The 18,688-nt window shown below is 45.4% G+C and overlaps 1 protein-coding gene across 3 annotated transcripts in view; it reads right to left on the minus strand.

Annotated features, from left to right (window-relative positions):
- The window catches only part of LOC100380856 (thymocyte selection-associated high mobility group box protein TOX), a 136,773-nt gene that overhangs the window by 53,621 nt on the left and 64,464 nt on the right, over positions 1-18,688 (minus strand). The window contains exons 1-2 of one of the 3 annotated variants that reach the window (XM_045696055.1): positions 15,720-15,738; positions 14,751-14,846 (exon numbers count right to left, since the gene is read on the minus strand). The exons of 1 other annotated variant lie outside the window; for it this stretch is intronic. Coding sequence is in view for 1 of the 2 variants with exons in the window: in XM_014146042.2 (XP_014001517.1) it covers positions 14,751-14,846 (96 nt within the window). In the remaining variant the exon portion in view is untranslated. Of the gene's footprint in view, positions 1-14,750; positions 14,847-15,719; positions 15,739-18,688 lie in introns of those variants that run through there. One more of the 3 variants, XM_014146042.2, reaches the window with a different exon arrangement.

Genomic DNA, 18,688 nt, shown 5'->3' on the forward strand with positions numbered 1-18,688 from the left:
GAAACAGAACAGATAGAAAACCCATAGAAACACAAACATAGAAAAGAAACCCAAAACCCCGGAATACATAAACTAACTAAACTCTGCCATGTCCTGACCAAACTACAATAACAAATAATCATCTATACTGGTCAGGACGTGACACATGTGGCCAATGATGACTTTAAAACATGTACAGAGTTTAATGGCTGTGATAGGAGAAAACTGAGGATGGATTAACAACATTGTAGTTACTCCACAATACTAATCTAATTGACAGAGTGAAATGAAGGTAGCCTATACAGAATTTATTTTTCTCTAAAACATGCATCCTGTTTGCAACAAGGCACTAAGGTAATACTACAAGAAATGTGGCAAAGCAATTCACTTTTTGACCTGAATACAAAGTGATATGTTTGGGGTAAACCCAATATAACATTATTGAGTACCACTCTCCATATTTTCCACCATAGTGGTGGCTGCATCATGTTACGTATATGCTTATAATCGTTAAGGCCTGGGGAGTTTTTCAGGATAAAAAATAAACTGACTGGAGCTAAGTACTGGCAAAATCCTAGAGGAAAACTTAGTTCAGTCTGCTTTCCACCAAACACTGGGAGATTAATTCACCTTCCGCAGGACAATAACCTAAAAAACAAGGCCAAATCTACACTGGAGTTGCTTACCAAGAAGACAGTGAATGTTCCTAAGTGGCCGAGTTATAGTCTTGACTTAAATCTACTTGAAAATCTATGGCAAGACCTGAAAATGGTTGTCTTGCAATGATCAACAACCAATTTGACAGAGCTTGAAGAATTTTGAAAAAAATAATGGGCAAAGGTTGCACAATCCAGGTGTGGAAAGCTCTTAGAGACTTACCCAGAAAGACTCACAGCTGTAATCGCTACCAACGGTGATTCTAACATGTATTGACCCAGGGGGTTGAATACTTATCTAACTAAGATGTATTCATGTTTTATTAGTCTTTTTTTAATTTTTATTTATTTTTTTGCAAATGTTTTAAAAAAAATCCACTTTGACATTACAGAGTATTTTGTGTAGATCGTTGACAGAAAATGACACTGTAGATAGATAGATAGATGAGTTACAGACAGAGCGATAGAAAGAGAGAGAGAGACAGCGAGAGATGGGTTGTGTCCGAATACCAATAATTGTGTTCTAAATAGTAAGCATTTTGGGTATGCGAAAATATTATGTTTCATAGTGTGTGAAATTTCTAAAATGTAGTATGTTTTAAATGCCAAGATGTCATACTGTTTCGGTTTTCATCTAGTACGAATTCACTGCTGTCACGTCCTGACCCTAGTAAGATGTCATTTTTTATAGTAGAGCAGGTCAGGGCGTGACAGGGGGTGTTTTGTGTTTTTCTATGTTTTCTATTTCTATGTTTAAGTTCTAGTTTTTCTATTTCTATGTTGGGGTTGTTTGTGTTAATCTCCAATTGGAGGCAGCTGATCCGCGTTGCCTCTGATTGGAGATAATATTTAAGTATCTCCACCCGGCACAGCCAGAAGAGGACTGGCCACCCCTCATAGCCTGGTTCCTCTCTAGGTTTCTTCCTAGGTTTTTGCCTTTCTAGGGAGTTTTTCCTAGCCACCGTGCTTCTACACCTGCATTGCTTGCTGTTTGGGGTTTTAGGCTGGGTTTCTGTACAGCACTTTGAGATATCAGCTGATGTAACAAGGGCTATATAAATACATTTGATTTGATTTGAAGTAGGGGTTTTTCTCTTCCGTTTTGTGGGTTATTATCTTTTGAGTAGTGTTTGTTTCTCTCTGCGTCACGGTTTGTTGTTTTTGTATATTCAGTTATTTAGTGTATTGCATTACGTTTCACAAATAAATAATAATGTGGAACTACAAACACGCTGCACCTTGGTCCTCTTTATACGACCCATGTGACAGAATAACCCACCATAAATTGACCAAGCAGCGTGGAAGAGAATGGACCTGGGAGGAAGTTCTGGACGGCAAAGGATCCTGGACATGGGAGGAGATCCAGGCTGGATGGGATCGCCTTCCATGGGAACAGGTGGAGGCAGCGAGAGCAGAGCGGCGACGAGAGGAGGCACGATACCAACGTCGAGGCAAGTGCGAGAGGCAGCCACAACAATTTTCTTTGGGGGGGGGGGCACACGGGGAGATTGGCAGAGTCAGGTTGGAGACCTGAGCCAACTCCCCGTGCTTACCGTGGGGGGCGAGTGACCGAGCAAGCACCAAGTTATGCTGAGATACGCACTGTGTCGGCAGTGCGCAGCTACAGCCCGGTGCGCTCGGTGCAAGCTCCTCACAGGTGCCGTGCTAGAGTTGGCATTCAGCCAGGAAGGAGTATGCCTGCTCAGCGTTCCTGGTCTCCAGTGCGTTTTCTCGGCCCTGGTTATCCTGCGCCAGGTCTACGCACGGTAACCCCAGTTCGCCAATACAAACCTGTGCGACCTGTCACAACGGCTCGCGCTTGTCGGGCTACGGAGGTTATCCAGCCAGGACGGGTTGTGCCAGCCATAAGCTCCAGATCTCCAGTGCGCCTCCACGACCCAGTATACCCTGTGCCTGCTCTGCGCACCTGGCCTCCGGCAACGCTCTCCAGTCCGGAGCCTCCAGCGACGTTCCCTAGTCCAGAACTCCCAGAGACGTTCCCTAGTCCAGAACTCCCAGCGACGTTCTATAGTCCGGTGAGACCTATTCCAGCTCCACGAATGAAGCCTCCAGCGATGATCTATGGTCCAAAGCCTGTAGGGAGGATCCATGGCACTAAGCCTCCAGTGATGATCCATGGCACGGAACCTTGGGTCAACTACAGACCAGTATCACTTCTTTCTTTTCTCTCCAAAACTCTTGAACGTGCCGTCCTTGGCCAGCTCTCCTGCTATCTCTCTCAGAATTACCTTCTTGATCCTAATCAGTCAGGTTTCAAGACTGGGCATTCAACTGAGACTGCTCTTCTCTGTGTCACGGAGGCTCTCCGCACTGCTAAAGCTAACTCTCTCTCCTCTGCTCTCATCCTTCTAGACCTATCTGCTGCCTTTGATACTGTGAACCATCAGATCCTCCTCTCCACCCTCTCCGAGTTGGGCATCTCCGGCGCGGACCACGCTTGGATTGCGTCCTACCTGACAGGTCGCTCCTACCAGGATGCGTGGCGAGAATCTGTCTCCGCACCATGCGCTCTCACCACTGGTGTCCCCCAGGGCTCTGTTCTAGGCCCTCTCCTATTCTCGCTATACACCAAGTCACTTGGCTCTGTCATATCCTCACATGGTCTCTCCTATCATTGCTATGCAGACGACACACAATTAATCTTCTCCTTTCCCCCTTCTGATAACCAGGCGGCGAATCGCATCTCTGCATGTCTGTCAGACATATCAGTGTGGATGACGGATCACCAGCTCAAGCTGAACCTCGGCAAGACGGAGCTGCTCTTCCTCCCGGGGAAGGACTGCCCGTTCCATGATCTCGCCATCACGGTTGACAACTCCCTTGTGTCCTCCTCCCAGAGTGCTAAGAACCTTGGCGTGATCCTGGACAACACCCTGTCGTTCTCCACTAACATCAAGGCGGTGACCCGATCCTGTAGGTTCATGCTCTACAACATTCGCAGAGTACGACCCTGCCTCACACAGGAAGCGGTGCAGGTCCTAATCCAGGCACTTGTCATCTCCCGTCTGGATTACTGCAACTCGCTGTTGGCTGGGCTCCCTGCCTGTGCCATTAAACCCCTACAACTCATCCAGAACGCCGCAGCCCGTCTGGTGTTCAACCTTCTCAAGTTCTCTCACGTCACCCCGCTCCTCCGCTCTCTCCACTGGCTTCCAGTTGAAGCTCGCATCCGCTACAAGACCATGGTGATTGCCTACGGAGCTGTGAAGGGAACGGCACCTCCATACCTTCAGGCTCTGATCAGGCCCTACACCCAAACAAGGGCACTGCGTTCATCCACCTCTGGCCTGCTGGCCCCCCTACCTCTGAGGAAGCACAGTTCCCGCTCAGCCCAGTCAAAACTGTTCGCTGCTCTGGCACCCCAATGGTGGAACAAGCTCCCTCACGACGCCAGGACAGCGGAGTCAATCACCACCTTCCGGAGACACCTGAAAACCCACCTCTTTAAGGAATACCTAGGATAGGATAAAGTAATCCTTCTAACCCCCCCCTTAAAAGATTTAGATGCACTATTGTAAAGTGGTTGTTCCACTGGATATCATAAGGTGAATGCACAAATTTGTAAGTCGCTCTGGATAAGAGCATCTGCTAAATGACTTAAATGTAAATGTAATGTAACCTGTACTGATGATCCATGGCACGGAACCTGTAGTGATGATCCACGGCACAGAGCCTGCAGTGACGGTCCACAGTTCGGAACCTCCTGAAACGGCCTTCAGTCCGGAACCTCCTGAGACGGCCTACAGTCCGAAACCTCCTGAGATGGCCTACAGTCCGGAACCTCCTGAGATGGCCTACAGTCCGGAACCTCCTGAAACGGCCTACAGTCCGAAACCTCCTGAGATGGCCTACAGTCCGGAACCTCCTGAGGCGGCCTACAGTCCGGATCCTCCTGAGGCGGCCTACAGTCCGGAACCTCCTGAGACGGCCTACAGTCCGGAACCTCCGGAGACGGTCTACAGTCCGGAACCTCCGGAGACGGTCCACAGTCCGGAACCTCCTGAGACGGTCTACAGTCCGGAACCTCCTGAGATGGCCTACAGTCCGGATCCTCCTGAGGCGGCCTACAGTCCGGATCCTCCTGAGGCGGCCTACAGTCCGGAACCTCCTGAGACCGCCTACAGTCCGGAACCTCCGGAGACGGTCTACAGTCCGGAACCTCCGGAGACGGTCCACAGTCCGGAACCTCCTGAGACGGTCTACAGTCCGGAACCTCCTGAGAAGTTCCCCAGTCCAGAGTCTTCAGCGACGGCCTGCAGCCCGTAGTCTCCTGCGATGATCTATGGTTTGAAGCCTGTAGAAAGGATCCATGGCACTAAGCCTCCAGTGATGATCCATGGCACGGAACCCGTAGTGATGATCCATGGCACGGAACCTGTAGCGATGATCCATGGCACGGAGTCTTCAGCGACGGCCTGCAGCCCGGAGTCTTCAGCGACGGCCTGCAGCCCGGAGTCTCCAGCGGCGGCCTGCAACCCGGAGTCTCCAGCGGCGGCCTGCAGCCCGGAGTCTCCAGCAGCGGCCTGCAGCCCGGAACCTCCAGCAATGATCTACAGTCCGGTTCCTTCGACGACGATCCACGGTCAGGTGGTAATAAAGCAGAAGGATCAGCGGGTGGAGCGGGGAGTATGCCCAGAACCGGAGCCGCCTCCTATGCCGGAGGTTAAGGTTATCTGGACTGCATTTGAGCCGCCATAGACAATTATCACCCTCCCTACCCTCCCTTTTGTTTTGTGTTTTTTTGGGGGGGGTTTGTTGCATTCGGAGTCTGCACCTTTGGGGGGGTTACTGTCACGCCCTGACCTTAGTAAGACGTCATTTTTTTATAGTAGAGTAGGTCAGGGCGTGACAGGGGGTGTTTTGTGTTTTTCTATGTTTTCTATTTCTATGTTTAAGTTCTAGTTTTTCTGTTTCTATGTTGGGGTTGTTTGGGTTCATCTCCAATTGGAGGCAGCCGATCCTCATTGCCTCTGATTGGAGATCATATTTAAGTAGGGGTTTTTCTCTTCCTGTTTTGTGGGTTATTATCTTTTGAGTAGTGTTTGTTTCTCTCTGCGTCACGGTTTGTTGTTTTTGTATATTCAGTTATTTAGTGTATTGCATTACGTTTCACAAATAAATAATAATGTGGAACTACAAACACGCTGCACCTTGGTCCCCTTTATACAACCCATGTGACAACTGCATGCTATTGAGGAAGAGAATCGTCGATTCATAACCATAATCAGATTAGGGGACTGCTGTACCAAAATGAATGAATGGCGGGAAACAACGCAATTCCACATTAGATGACGCATGTTGATATTTGTAGCTTACTGCATACATTTTTACTAAACAGTGTGTTCTAAATAGTATGTAGTTTGATTAGTACACAATATGCAGTTTTAGTAAGTAGTAGGCAACATGGATTTCAGACACGGCCAGGGAGAAAGAAAGATACAAAGGAAGAAAGAGAGGAAGCGAAAGAGAGGGATTCACAATTTACACCAAATTATTGCTAGTAATGACTGGGGAAGGAGCAGTGGCCCGAAGCAATGGTTGGTTAATGATGCATTTCAAGGAAACCTTGTGAGGATCTACTTGCTTATTCTAATGAAACCATTAATATTCATCCCTATAGATTCACCACCCAGACACATAAATAAGATGTCTTAATGACACCTCAGTTTCTTGTCTCCAAGAATATATTCAACATGTTTTAGCATGGCACAAAACACAATCATAATTATTTTTGGGGTCAAAAGTTTGTACACACCTACTCATTCAAGTTATTATTATTATTATTAATTTTTTTTACTATTTTCTACATTGTAGAATAATAGTGAAGACATCAAAACTATGAAATAACACATATGGAATCATGTAGTACCTAAAAAAGTGTTAAACAAATGAAAATATATTTTAGATTCTCAAAGTAGCCACCCTTTCCCTTGATGACAGCTTTGCACACTCTTGGCATTCTCTCAACCAGCTTCATGAGGTAGTCACCTGGAACGCCTTGTTAAAAGTTCATTGCATTTATTATTATTATTGAGCCAGTCAGGAAGTATACAGAAGATAGCCCTATTTGGTAAAAGACCAAGTATATATTATGGCGAGAACAGTTTAAATGCCGAGCACCTATATTCTGTTCACTTTGAATAGCTAAGTTATGTTCAGACATTTATCTTGGTGAAATCATAGGCCTATCTCCTTTCAAAACCGCACGACATACATTATGTGAACAACACCTTGATCAATGAGTGGTACAGGGTGATATAATTGTTTCATGAAAGCCTCTCCATTACATCAACATATGAGTTTAATTTAATCTATCAAAAACCACTGTAGTCGGCAATTACATAAAGAGGTGAGGCTGGAAGAGACTCAGTCTGGTCTTGTGTCAGGTCTCACAGTTCAGTCAACAAACACACCAATTTTTAGTTCCTTTTACCCTCTTCTTTTGAAAAATGGATACATAATGTAAGTCTTTATCTGTGTAGTCACAGTCTTGTCTTTTCAACACTGACTTGGGACGATATCTGATGTTCAAAATGAATCCAACCCGACTACCAATCAACCACCAAAAGGCCCGAATACAACAGAGAAAGGTCAGCCATTTTGTGGTTCAACATGGCTGCACATATATTCCAATGTAAGGCTTTTTCTCTGCTCTGCTAGCTCTCCTTGCGCTGCCTCTCTCCCTTTTAAAATGCCAATTTATCCTCGGCAGAATGCTATCAGCGCAGCCATTACTCCACATTCACTGCAAAAACCTCTCTCTCTCTCTCCCTCTCTCCCTCCCTCTCCAGTGGGCCCCGGCAGTGCTTCCCCATTTCCGGTCTAATTGTGCATTCGGCCCAGACAAGGGGCTCATTAAGCAGTAATTACACACATGTTGTTTTCGGGAAACATCTCAATTTGGATTGCTTTGCATGGTAATTGTTCAGCAGGGATCGCCACTTGCAATGTTTCCCAGTGTGACATGTGGTGGAGAGAAAAAGAGAGAGAGAGAGACAGGGAGAACGAGGGAGAGTGTGTGTGAGAGATGGAGTGAGAGAGAAACAGGGAGAGAGAGAGAGAGAACACCATTGTAAATACAACCCATACTTATGTTTATTTATTTTCCCTTTTGTACTTTAACTATTTGCACATAATATGAAATTTGAAATTTATTTGTAATGAGTGTAATGTTTCCTGTTAATTTTATTGTTTATTTCACTTTTCTTTATAATCTACTTGCTTTGGCAATGTTAACAAACAGGGAGAGGGAGACGGGGAGAAAGAGCGACAGGCAGGGACAAAGACGGGGAGGGAGAGAGAGAGAGGGAGACGGGGAGAAAGAGAAACCCAGGAAGTGATAGAGAGACGGGGAGAGGGAGACAGGGAGAAAGAGCAATAGGGAGGGACAGAGAGACAGGGAGGGAGAGAGAGAGAGGGAGACGGGGAGATAAAGAGACAGGGAAAGAGAGAGACGGGAGAGAAACGGGGAGAGAGCGACGGGAGAGAGACAGACGGGGAGAGAGTGAAACAGGCTGACAGAGAGAGACGGTGAGAGAGACAGAGACGGGGAGAGAGGGAGAGAGAGGGGGAGAGAGAGAGACGGGGAGGGAAAGATGAGGAGGGTGACAAAGACGGGGAGAAAGAGAAATGGGGGGAGAGAGAGACAGGGAGAGATAGCGAAATGGAGAGAGAGCGAGAGAGAGATGGGGAGAAAGAGAGAGAGAGGTAGTCTGAACTAGGTCAGGCCTTACCATCATAGATGAGCATGGAGCTTCAAAAATAATGAACTTTAACTTTAACTATTTGCACATAATATGACATTTAAAATGTCTTTATTCTTTTGGAACTTTTGTGAGTGTAATGTTTCCTGTTAATTTGATTGTTTATTTCACTTTTCTTTATAATCTACTTCACTTGCTTTGGCAATGTTAACAAACGGGGAGAGGGAGACGGGGCGAAAGAGAGACAGGGAGGGACAAAGACGGGGTGGGAGAGAGAGGGAGAAAGAGAAAGACAGGAAGTGATAGAGAGACGGGGAGAGGGAGACGGGGAGAAAGAGCGACATGCAGGGACAAAGATGGGGAGGGAGAGAGAGAGAGGGAGACGGGGAGAAAGAGAGATGGGGAGAGATAGTGAGACGGGGAGAGGGAGATGGGGAGAAAGAGCGACAGGCAGGGACAAAGACGGGGAGGGAGAGAGAGAGAGGGAAACGGGGAGAAAGAGAGAGACGGGGAGAGATAGAGAGACGGGGAGAAAGAGCAACAGGGAGGCACAGAGAGACAGGGAGGGAGAGAGAGAGAGAGACGGGGAGAAAGAGAGAGACGGAGAGGGAGAGAGAGAGAGAGAGACCGTGAGAAAGAGAGAGCGACGGGGAGCGAGAGAGAGACAGGGAGAGAGAGGGAGACGGGGAGAGAAAGAGACAGGGAGAGAGAGAGACGGGGAGGGAGAGAGAGAGAGAGAGAAACGGGGAAAGCAAGACGGGGAACGAGAGAGACGGGGAGGGAGAGACGGGAGAGAGACAGATGGGGAGAGAGAGACTGGGAGAGAGAGAAACGGGCTGACAGAGAGAGATGGTGAGAGAGACAGAGACGGAGAGAGAGAGAGAGAGACGGGGAGAGAGAGAGATGGGGAGAAAGAGAAATGGGGAGAGAGAGCGAAACGGGGAGAGAGCGAGAGAGAGATGGGGAGAAAGAGATGGAGCGAACTGGGAAAGAGAGCGAGAGAGAGATTGGGAAAGAGAGAGAGAAGGGGAGAGAGAGAGGTAGTCAGAACTAGGTCAGGCCTTGCCATCATCGATGAGCGTGGAGCTTCAAAAATAATGAACTCACGAGGTGGAAGTAATGTTAACTAGCTTATACATGTAATATTTACAGTGGTAATGGTAGAACACAATGTTGCTGTCTTTTCATCTTGGCTTGCGCGATTGTTCAATGTTATATTATTTCCTCTTGAATATCAACACAACTATCCCATAGACCTGGCTTAAAACTTTATTTAGAATCCTTACAAATACTTTTTCGGGGTTTGTTTGAGCTCGCCTGGCGTAATGGAACCAATAGAGTAGTTGCAAAAGTGCTAACCTTTGGTACTCCAGTCAGGCTAAACTAAACGCTCAAAGCATTTGAAGATTTCAAATAGTATTTGAACCCAGGTCTGCTATCCCACCATTACACTAAAGAATCCATTCCTCTTGGTGGGCTAGCCAAGCGTGAAACACAAACACCTTGCATAGCCCTACATTACACGACTTCACATTTTACCTTGCAGCGTAGGCCTACTGCTGAATGGCAGTAAGAAAACAAATAGGCTGATCGGTCAGACCACTCAACTGGGTTGTATTTGAGGCACCAATCAGAAAAAGGACTGAAGAACTGAAGGCGTTATGGCGACAAGTTGAATGAAGTACAGTGTTACTGAAATCTCAATCACAGGCAAGGTGGTCTCGGAACCATTAACATTGGTGGCTACAATGTGTCGCAGTTTACCATGGTAGAAGGAAAATATTTTGACAGTGATTTATTTTTTTGTCAATTTATATAAGACAATCTATAAAGAGCGAGTGTATGATACTTTTGACTTTAAAAGCTTTTGCCAGTACAGTACACTAACTCTCTAAAAATAATTCTCTCACCGAGCGGAAATAACAAGCACCGCTCAGCCATTCTGTGAAGAACGGGGTGCGGTGGAGGGACTCATGCAATATGCATGTCGGTTTGAGCACCCTACTCCTCCATCTTCCTCTTCTCCCTTTCTTTTTCTGTGCAATTAACTGAAGGTCCTCGCCAGCTTCAACCTGAAACAATTCCTGAAACAATGTGTGACTGAATTTTGAGAGGGCCCAACCTGTCACAAAGAAAAGAAAGAAAGAAGAGAAATAAATAAATAAAAATGTTTTATTGCACACACACGAACACACACACACACACACACACACACACACAATACACACACCCACACAGCCGTAAGCCCATAAAGAGAGCAGCCCGTGGCCATGGCGACACACGCTCTGTTGTCGTTAGATAAGGGGAAACAGGGCCTCTTCCTGGGTCTGACTGCTTGATCCTAACTACACAGACAGAGCTGCACCAGCACTGCTAGGTCAAATCCACCAACAGTGCCTCAAATCCACCTTTTGTTTTCTCCTCTCTACCACACAATTCATTTGCACATGCAAATATTTATTTCTATACCTAGTACACAGATCTATATTACAGATACATTACATGACCAAAAGTATGTGGAAACCTGTTCATCCAACATCTCATTCCAAAACCATGGTCATTAATATGGAGTTGGTCCCTCATTTGCTGCTATAACAGCCTCCACTCTTCTGTGAAGGCTTTCCACTAAATGTTGGAACATTCAGCCACAAGAGCGTTAGTGAGGTCGGGCACTGATGTTGGGATATTAGGCCTGGCTCGCAGTCGGTGTTCCCATTCATCCCAAAGGTGTTCGATGGGGTTGAGGTCAGGGCTCTGTGCAGGCTAGTCAAGTTCCTCCACACTGATCTCAACAAACCATTTCTGTATGAACCTAGCTTTGTGCACGGGGGCATTGTCATTCTGAAACAGGAAAGGGCCTTCCCCAAACTGTTGCCACAAAGTTGGAAGAGCATAATCGTCTAGAATGTCATTTTATGCTGAGGGGCCTAGCCTGAACCATGAAGAACAGCCCCAGACCATTATTCCTCCTTCACCAAACTTTACAGTTGGCACTATACATTCGGGCAGGTAGCGCTCTCCTGGCATCCACCAAACCCAAATTCATCCGTCGGACTGCCAGATGGTGAAGCGTGATTCATCACTCCAGAGAACGCATTTCCACTGCTCGAGAGTCCAATGGCGGGGAGCTTTACACCACTCCAGCCAACGCTTGGCATTGCGCATGGTGATCTTAGGCTTGTGTGCGGCTGCTCAGCCATGGAAACCCATTTCATGAAGCTCCCAACGAATAGTTGCTGACGTTGCTTCCACAGGCCGTTTGGAACTCGGTAGTGAGTGTTGCAACCGAAGACAGATGATTTTTACGTGCTACACGCTTCAGTACTCGGCAGTCCCGTTCTGTGAACTTGTGTGGCCTACCACTTCGCGGCTGAGACGTTGTTGCCCATAGAAGTTTCCACTTCACAATAACAGCACTTACAGTCGATCGGGGTAGCTCTAGTAGGGCAGATATTTGACGAACTGACTTGTTGAAAAGGTGGCATCCTATGACTGTGCCACGTTGAAAGTCACTGAGCTCTTCTGTAAGGCCATTCTCCTGCCAATGTTTGTCTATGGAAATTGCATGGCCGTGTGCTCGATTATATACACCTGTCAGCAACAGGTGTGGCTGAAATAGCCGAATCCACTAATTTGAATGGGTGTGCAATACTTTTTTATATAGTGTATATAAAGTGTTTATATAGTCTATAATTAGCACTCAACACGAGTTAGTAGGGCGAGTATCAAACTGTGTGGCATTATACCTGAATCCCACTACAATTTCAATGAAAAACTCTGTTTTAGCAAACCTTAGGGTCAAACTACTACCAGTAAGCAAGGTTGGCCTAATGCTCCAACAAACTGACTTGAAGACAACAATATTGAACTCTATGACAATAAATACAGAGACTCAAAGAGAAAATATTCTGTTGGTAGCATTATTTGGTCGACACATCAATGTAGTGCTAACGCATAAAATAATGTTTTCATTCTAAAATAAGGATAATTTAAAGAGCAAAAGAAGGATGACAAACTATGGAGGCATGTTTTCACTGCAAATATGTAAAAAGAAAATGGCTGACAGCTGAGATGGTTGTCATCCATCCACTTGCTGTTGCAGTCGAACCAACACAACACAGCCGAGGTTGAACAATAGAGAGATTGAAAGAGAGATTGAAGAGAAAGGCGCTATGGAATGGGGTTGGGTGGGGTGGCGCTAAATAAGGTCTTGTTTTCACTGTGAGCGCGTACAATAGGATAAAAATCTCCCATTCAAGCAATGCTCACAGGTCAATAGTTGAAAGAAAGATGGAATCAGTTTTTAGAGATGTTTTTCTCTTTTTGCCCGATTTGATTTGGCCACTGTGACCATTTTCAACTCCAAGCTTTTCAACTCACTTCCATTATAACAAATAATAATTTCACAATACTGGCGGATAGAGTTTGGAGTTAAAAGAATAGTAGAGAAAAATATGTTCAAAACACAAGGACTAGACAAGATTGAAGCATAAAGAGTATCTAATTCAAAACTACTGCCATAGTATAACAAAAGGCCTCACCAGCCCACAATAGGGGATATGAAATGTAAAATAGCTGTATAATAAATACTGTTTATATGCAGTGAGTCTTCTTGGTCTATGTTTGCAAGTCTTTTATGTGTGTGAGGGTGCATGCATCTGTGTGTGCTTCTTCATGAGCTTGAGTGTCTGTTGCTTTGACAGTGTGAACAAGGATGTGTGTATACATGAGAGAAAGTGAACATGCGAGTAAAAGAGCCCTTATAAAACGTCCCCTGGAAAAATGTGTTTCACCCAATCTGTCTTTACCCATCCAGCCACTATGGCCTCTGACAGCCCACCTATTAACCTGTGTCGGGGGAAACACTTAGAATTAATGAGAAAAATATAACTAGCCTGCCACTTTAGTCTTAGCATGAACAGGGGATAAGAGGACTTCCTTAGGATCAACTGTGTTAGCTCATAATCTGTAGTGTGGGCTAACCTGTGACCTATCAGAAACCTAAACATGAGCATGCATAAGGTAACAAGTGAAGAGGTAGATAAACACTGAACACAGACACTGAACACCACACGCAAGCACACACACACACACACACACACACACACACACACACACACACACACACACACACACACACACACACACACACACACACACACACACACACACACACACAAAACAAACAATTGGTATATCTACTGCACCCATCCACAGACACACATTCAAATGTAACAGTAAGGTGCAGCCATGGAGGGGGAAGGGGATGGTGTGAGTGTGAGTGTGAGCGGGTGTCTGCCATTTCTTTGTTTGTGTGTGTGTATGTGTGTGCGCACGTGTGTGTGCACGTTTGTGTGCGTGTGTACACGTGTGTGTGTGTGTGTGTGTGCGCGTGTGTGTCTATGAGGTTTCTCTGGCGAGGTAGAGGATGTACAGCAGAACCCACTTTTAACTGAATCTGGCAAACAGCGATGGGGAGATGAAGGGCAGAGCGAATGTCACATTACCCCAGCTCTTTGCCTCTGCTCGCCGCAACATCAGATAACGGCAGTGGGGGGGAAACGTTAGTTTTTCTCTAGCATATAATTGGTTATCTGAATGCGATCTACTGCTCTCGTGCCTCCCTGCACCATATGAACGTATGAAAGAGAAAAGGAATAAAAATAAGAGAGGAAAAAAAGCGCAGCTGAAGTTTTGACTGTTCTGGCAGTGACAAAAAGAAATCATTACCAGCAAGGGAAACGTATCAGTCTATTTACATCTCAGGCTTCTTTTCTCCCTGCACGGTTCGGTGTGAAAAGAACAGAGAACAACCACGGGGGGAAACATAAGTTACAATGGTTACATTGACTACCAGAGTGTTTGGAGTCTCGATGAGTACGGAGCAGTGTGTGTGTGCTTTAAATATGATTTCCATATTTACTATCAATCGGAACCCTCTAGAATATAAATAATTGGAGCACAAGAACAATATAAACATACTCTCACTGCAACTTCCAGTGAGATGTACTACAAAAATTACCCGGCCGTATAAAACGTCACAAAGATCCTTTGAGAAATCCCTACATGTGTTTATGACCATGATATCCTATTAAATGTATAATAGACAATATAAGTAGAACATACAAAAGCATATTAGCTAACCTGCTACTTGTTCTCTATGCTAAATAAATAAATGGTGTGTGTACCTGCCCTGCATACAAGTGCTTCTGGGTTTGCTTGTTGGCATGCTGGAGGACCACTAATGTGCTAACTCTAGAGTCTAGGGAGTGTTAATTCATGGATCACAACCTTCTGAACCTACAAGGGGCTCAGTACCAACCCCTGGGGAACACCCTCTGGGGCTTTAGCATAGAGGTAGGAGGTTAGGGGGGCCTTAGCCATATCTCACCCCAGCAGTGGGCAGTCTTTTCCCAGCTGGGTTGGAGCCTGGGGGTGGGGTACCGTGGAGGAGGTGAACACCTCTTCCACCCGCACCGTACCGGGCCTGTGGTGAGAGAGACAAGAGGTAGAGAGAGAACAGAAGGAGGGGGAGGAAAGGAGAGGGAAGCCCTTTAGATCGGCGTTACAAGCAGGGCATTTTCAAAAGGAATATATCAAGCCCCAAAATATTTTTCCCCCTCTCACCCTTCCCTCCCCACGCATGCCGGGGGAGCCGAGGGGTAATGACATGGGTCTCAAACAGTGGTTCCATACAGTGCCACGCTGCACGGGAAGAATAGAGCTTAATGAGCTGACATCCTCCGCCACCTCCTTACCGCCCTCTTCCCGGTGCCCCCCCCCCAATTCCCAAAAGAGTATTGGGTTGAACACTGACACAGAGCCAAGGCTTTGGAGACTAGGGAAGAGCCATGGAGCTCCCAGGCCTCATAGTAGTGGCTGTCTGACCAAACTAGAGCAGTCTATAAGGGGCTAGGATGAATGATGGGAAAGAGGGATCACTTTGAACTGTAACTAGAGAGGATACATAATCAAACGTACGTACACAAACACACACATACAACCGAACACACACACAAAAACTCACACATGAGAACAAACACCTCACTCACAGGCACAAACACACACACACACACACACACACACACACACACACACACACACACACACACACACACACACACACACACACACACACACACACACACACAAAAACACACATGAGAACACACACTACACACTCACAGACACACACATAGGCCTACAATCACACACACACAACCACCACACATGCACAGACCAACACGTTTCATAATGTATGCACACCTCTGAGTACCACACTTACGCACATCTACCAACACAACACTGCTTGACTGAGAAGCAGCTTGGAACACAGTTTGGGAAGCCGAGGCATACATACCGAAACCCGGGCCTCAAAATGTGGTGTGGCTGTGGCCTATCACCTTAAAGGACACTGCAAAAATAACCAATCGAGGCATTGACAGCTCCGCCATTTCTCATTTGTCACATGGTTTGTGGGTGAATAAAATGTTAAATAAAGTCTCAGCGGCCTTTTATGTTGCATCACCCGGAAACTGAAGATGCCACCCCCACATCGGTACTGCTGAGACTCAATGCAAAAGTACTGTGGTGATACAAAGAGAGAGAGAGAGAATGCGAGAGACAAGAAAAAAAACACGAGGCAGAGAGAGGTGAAACCTTCATTAAACTCATATGGGTTCGCAAACGGTTAAGAAATTAGCCTGGTGTTAGCTAATGTAAACAAACTCCATTTGCGAGATCCTTCCTGAGGTAAAAATGAAAGAAGAAAAAAAGACGCTGATTCACTCAGCGTTGGCAGAGGGTAGATGTGTTTGTTTGCCAGTGAGGCTTCCCCTAGGAGAGCTGGCGCGTGTGAGCCCTGGCAACTCATCTACCGGCCTGTCGCCTGCCTGGCTCAATGAGGAGCTCCATTACCCCCTATTGGGAGAACAAGTGGATCAACCCAAGTGGGGCCCAAAATGGAAATCATTTTTGAGAAACTCTTCAAATACAATTTCTTTGAACCTTTGAAGAAGGTTTTACTTGCAATGTTTGTATGATACGGTTACTTCTCATTATTTGAATGCACTTATTGTAGGTCTCTACGAACAAGAGAGTCTCCTTTATAACTAAAATATAAATGTTCAAAATAATGGGTGTAGTTAGAAATATAGAAGGCACAGGAGATAAAGGATATACCAAGCTATCCTCTGTACTAGACAAAGACGAGACAGAGGGCAACATCACATTTTATCAATTTGAAACAACATGGAGCTGATTGGGTTGTTTTAAAGGCCAATAGTGAATCTTTCTAGTGAGTAATTTGTCGGAGGGCTGTACATTTTTCATAATCCTAACTGGAAAGCCCTAGGAACACAAACTTTATCAAATAATAAGAGGCTAATTTCACCTTGGTGATACACTTTCCAAGCCGCTCAATTATTTACAGTTAATGAATATTGCCTCACGTTACATTTCTTTCAAAGTATCAAAGATCCCACTGAGACAGTAAATCATCGCTGTAAAATACTTCACTAGACTGGTTCAATTATACCCGGTTTAGCAAATATGACTAACACGAGCAGATGTTCGCTTCCATCTCATCTCTTTTCCATACCAGGCGACATATTGATGCTGGCCTTCTAGGCAGAGTTCCTCTGTCCAGTGTCTGTGTTCTTCTGCCCATCTTAATATTTTATTTTTATTGGCCAGTCTGAGATTTGGCTTTTTCTTTGCAACTTTGCCTAGAAGGCCAGCATCCCGGAGTCGCCTCTTCACTGTTCACGTTGAGACTGGTGTTTTGCGGGTACTATTTAATGAAGCTGCCAGTTGAGGACTTGTGAGGTGTCTGTTTCTCAAACAAGACACACGAATGTTCATGTCCCCTTGGTCAGTTGTGCACCGGGGCCTCCCACTCTTTTTATTCTTGTTAGAGCCAGTTTGCGCTGTTCTGTGAAGGGAGTAGTACACAGCGTTGTATGAGATCTTCAGTTTCTGGGCAATTTCTCGCATGGAATAGCCTTCATTTCTCAGAACAAGTATATACTGAAAAGTTTCAGAAGAAAGTTCTTTGTTTCTAGCCATTTTGAGCCTGTAATCGAACCCACAAATGCTGATGCTTCAGATACTCAACTAGTATATAGAAAGCCAGTTTTATTGCTTCTTTAATCAGTACAACAGTTTTCAGCTGTGCTAACATAATGGCAAAAGGGTTTTCTAATGATCAATTAGCCTTTTAAAATGATAAACTTGGATTAGCTAACACAACGTGGCATTGGAACACAGGAGTGATGGATGCTGATAATGGGCCTCATTACGCCTATGTAGATATTCCATTAAAAATCAGCCGTTTCCAGCTACAATAGTAATTTACAACATTAACAATGTCTAACCTGTATTTCTGATCAATTTGATGTTACTTTAATGGACAAAAAAGGTGCTTTCCTTTCAAAAACAAGGACATTTCTAAGTGACCCCAAACCTTTGAAAGGTAGTGTATATATATCACTGAGTTAATAAAGCTGCATACAAACATGGTCTCTTTTTTGTTTTCTAAGTAAGGCAGCTCCAAAATGCAGGTGTTTTAGCCCAGGCCAGTGCTTCTGTGGTGGTGGGGCAAGCCAGCAGAAAATACGGAGCGTTGCGCCATGATTGGCTCAGTGTTCTGTCACTCATGGGGAAACTACGTCATCGCGAAGTCTAAGGTGAGACCTCGAGAATTCGAGCCCTTTGGGTATTGACATAGAGATACATTAGAAGTGCCCATCCAAGAAGGCTCAAGGTCATTGGCCACAGATAAAATTACGTCAAATCATGTTATATGTACAGTAGCTTCGATTGAACTGATCATGTGAACATCATACATTCAAAATCTTAGCTAGCAGTCAGCATCATGAATCAAGTCGACAATCTACTGGCAAATCCTTTTCAATCCTTGTCATATGAAGAGAAATAATGAAGAGAAATTACAGATAAAACGTATCGGTGCACATCGGCCATTGGACATAAACTTTACACAAGAAGTTGGGAATCGCAAATTCATCAATGCGTGGTTTGGAAGGAAGTGAGCACAACAAGGTGAGTCCAAAAATGTATTGTATGCTGTAAATGATGTAATATGCCAGGGAGATATGTAGTATACTGTAGCTAAGAAAGTAATACTAAGTGTATGTGGTGAAGTAAGCTAATAATTTGGTCCCTTTTTCCCTCTTTCGCCTACTGTTCTGACTTGGTGGTGCACGTGCACCTGTAGCCTATAGCCTGTTTTAGAGAAATGTAATCATTGAATATTGTCTGCTTATGGCCCGTTATATGGCCCGTTATTTATCCTACGGGTTTAACTTGGTG

The sequence above is a fragment of the Salmo salar genome, chromosome ssa15, assembly GCF_905237065.1.
Source record: "Salmo salar chromosome ssa15, Ssal_v3.1, whole genome shotgun sequence".
Lineage (NCBI taxonomy): Eukaryota > Metazoa > Chordata > Actinopteri > Salmoniformes > Salmonidae > Salmo > Salmo salar.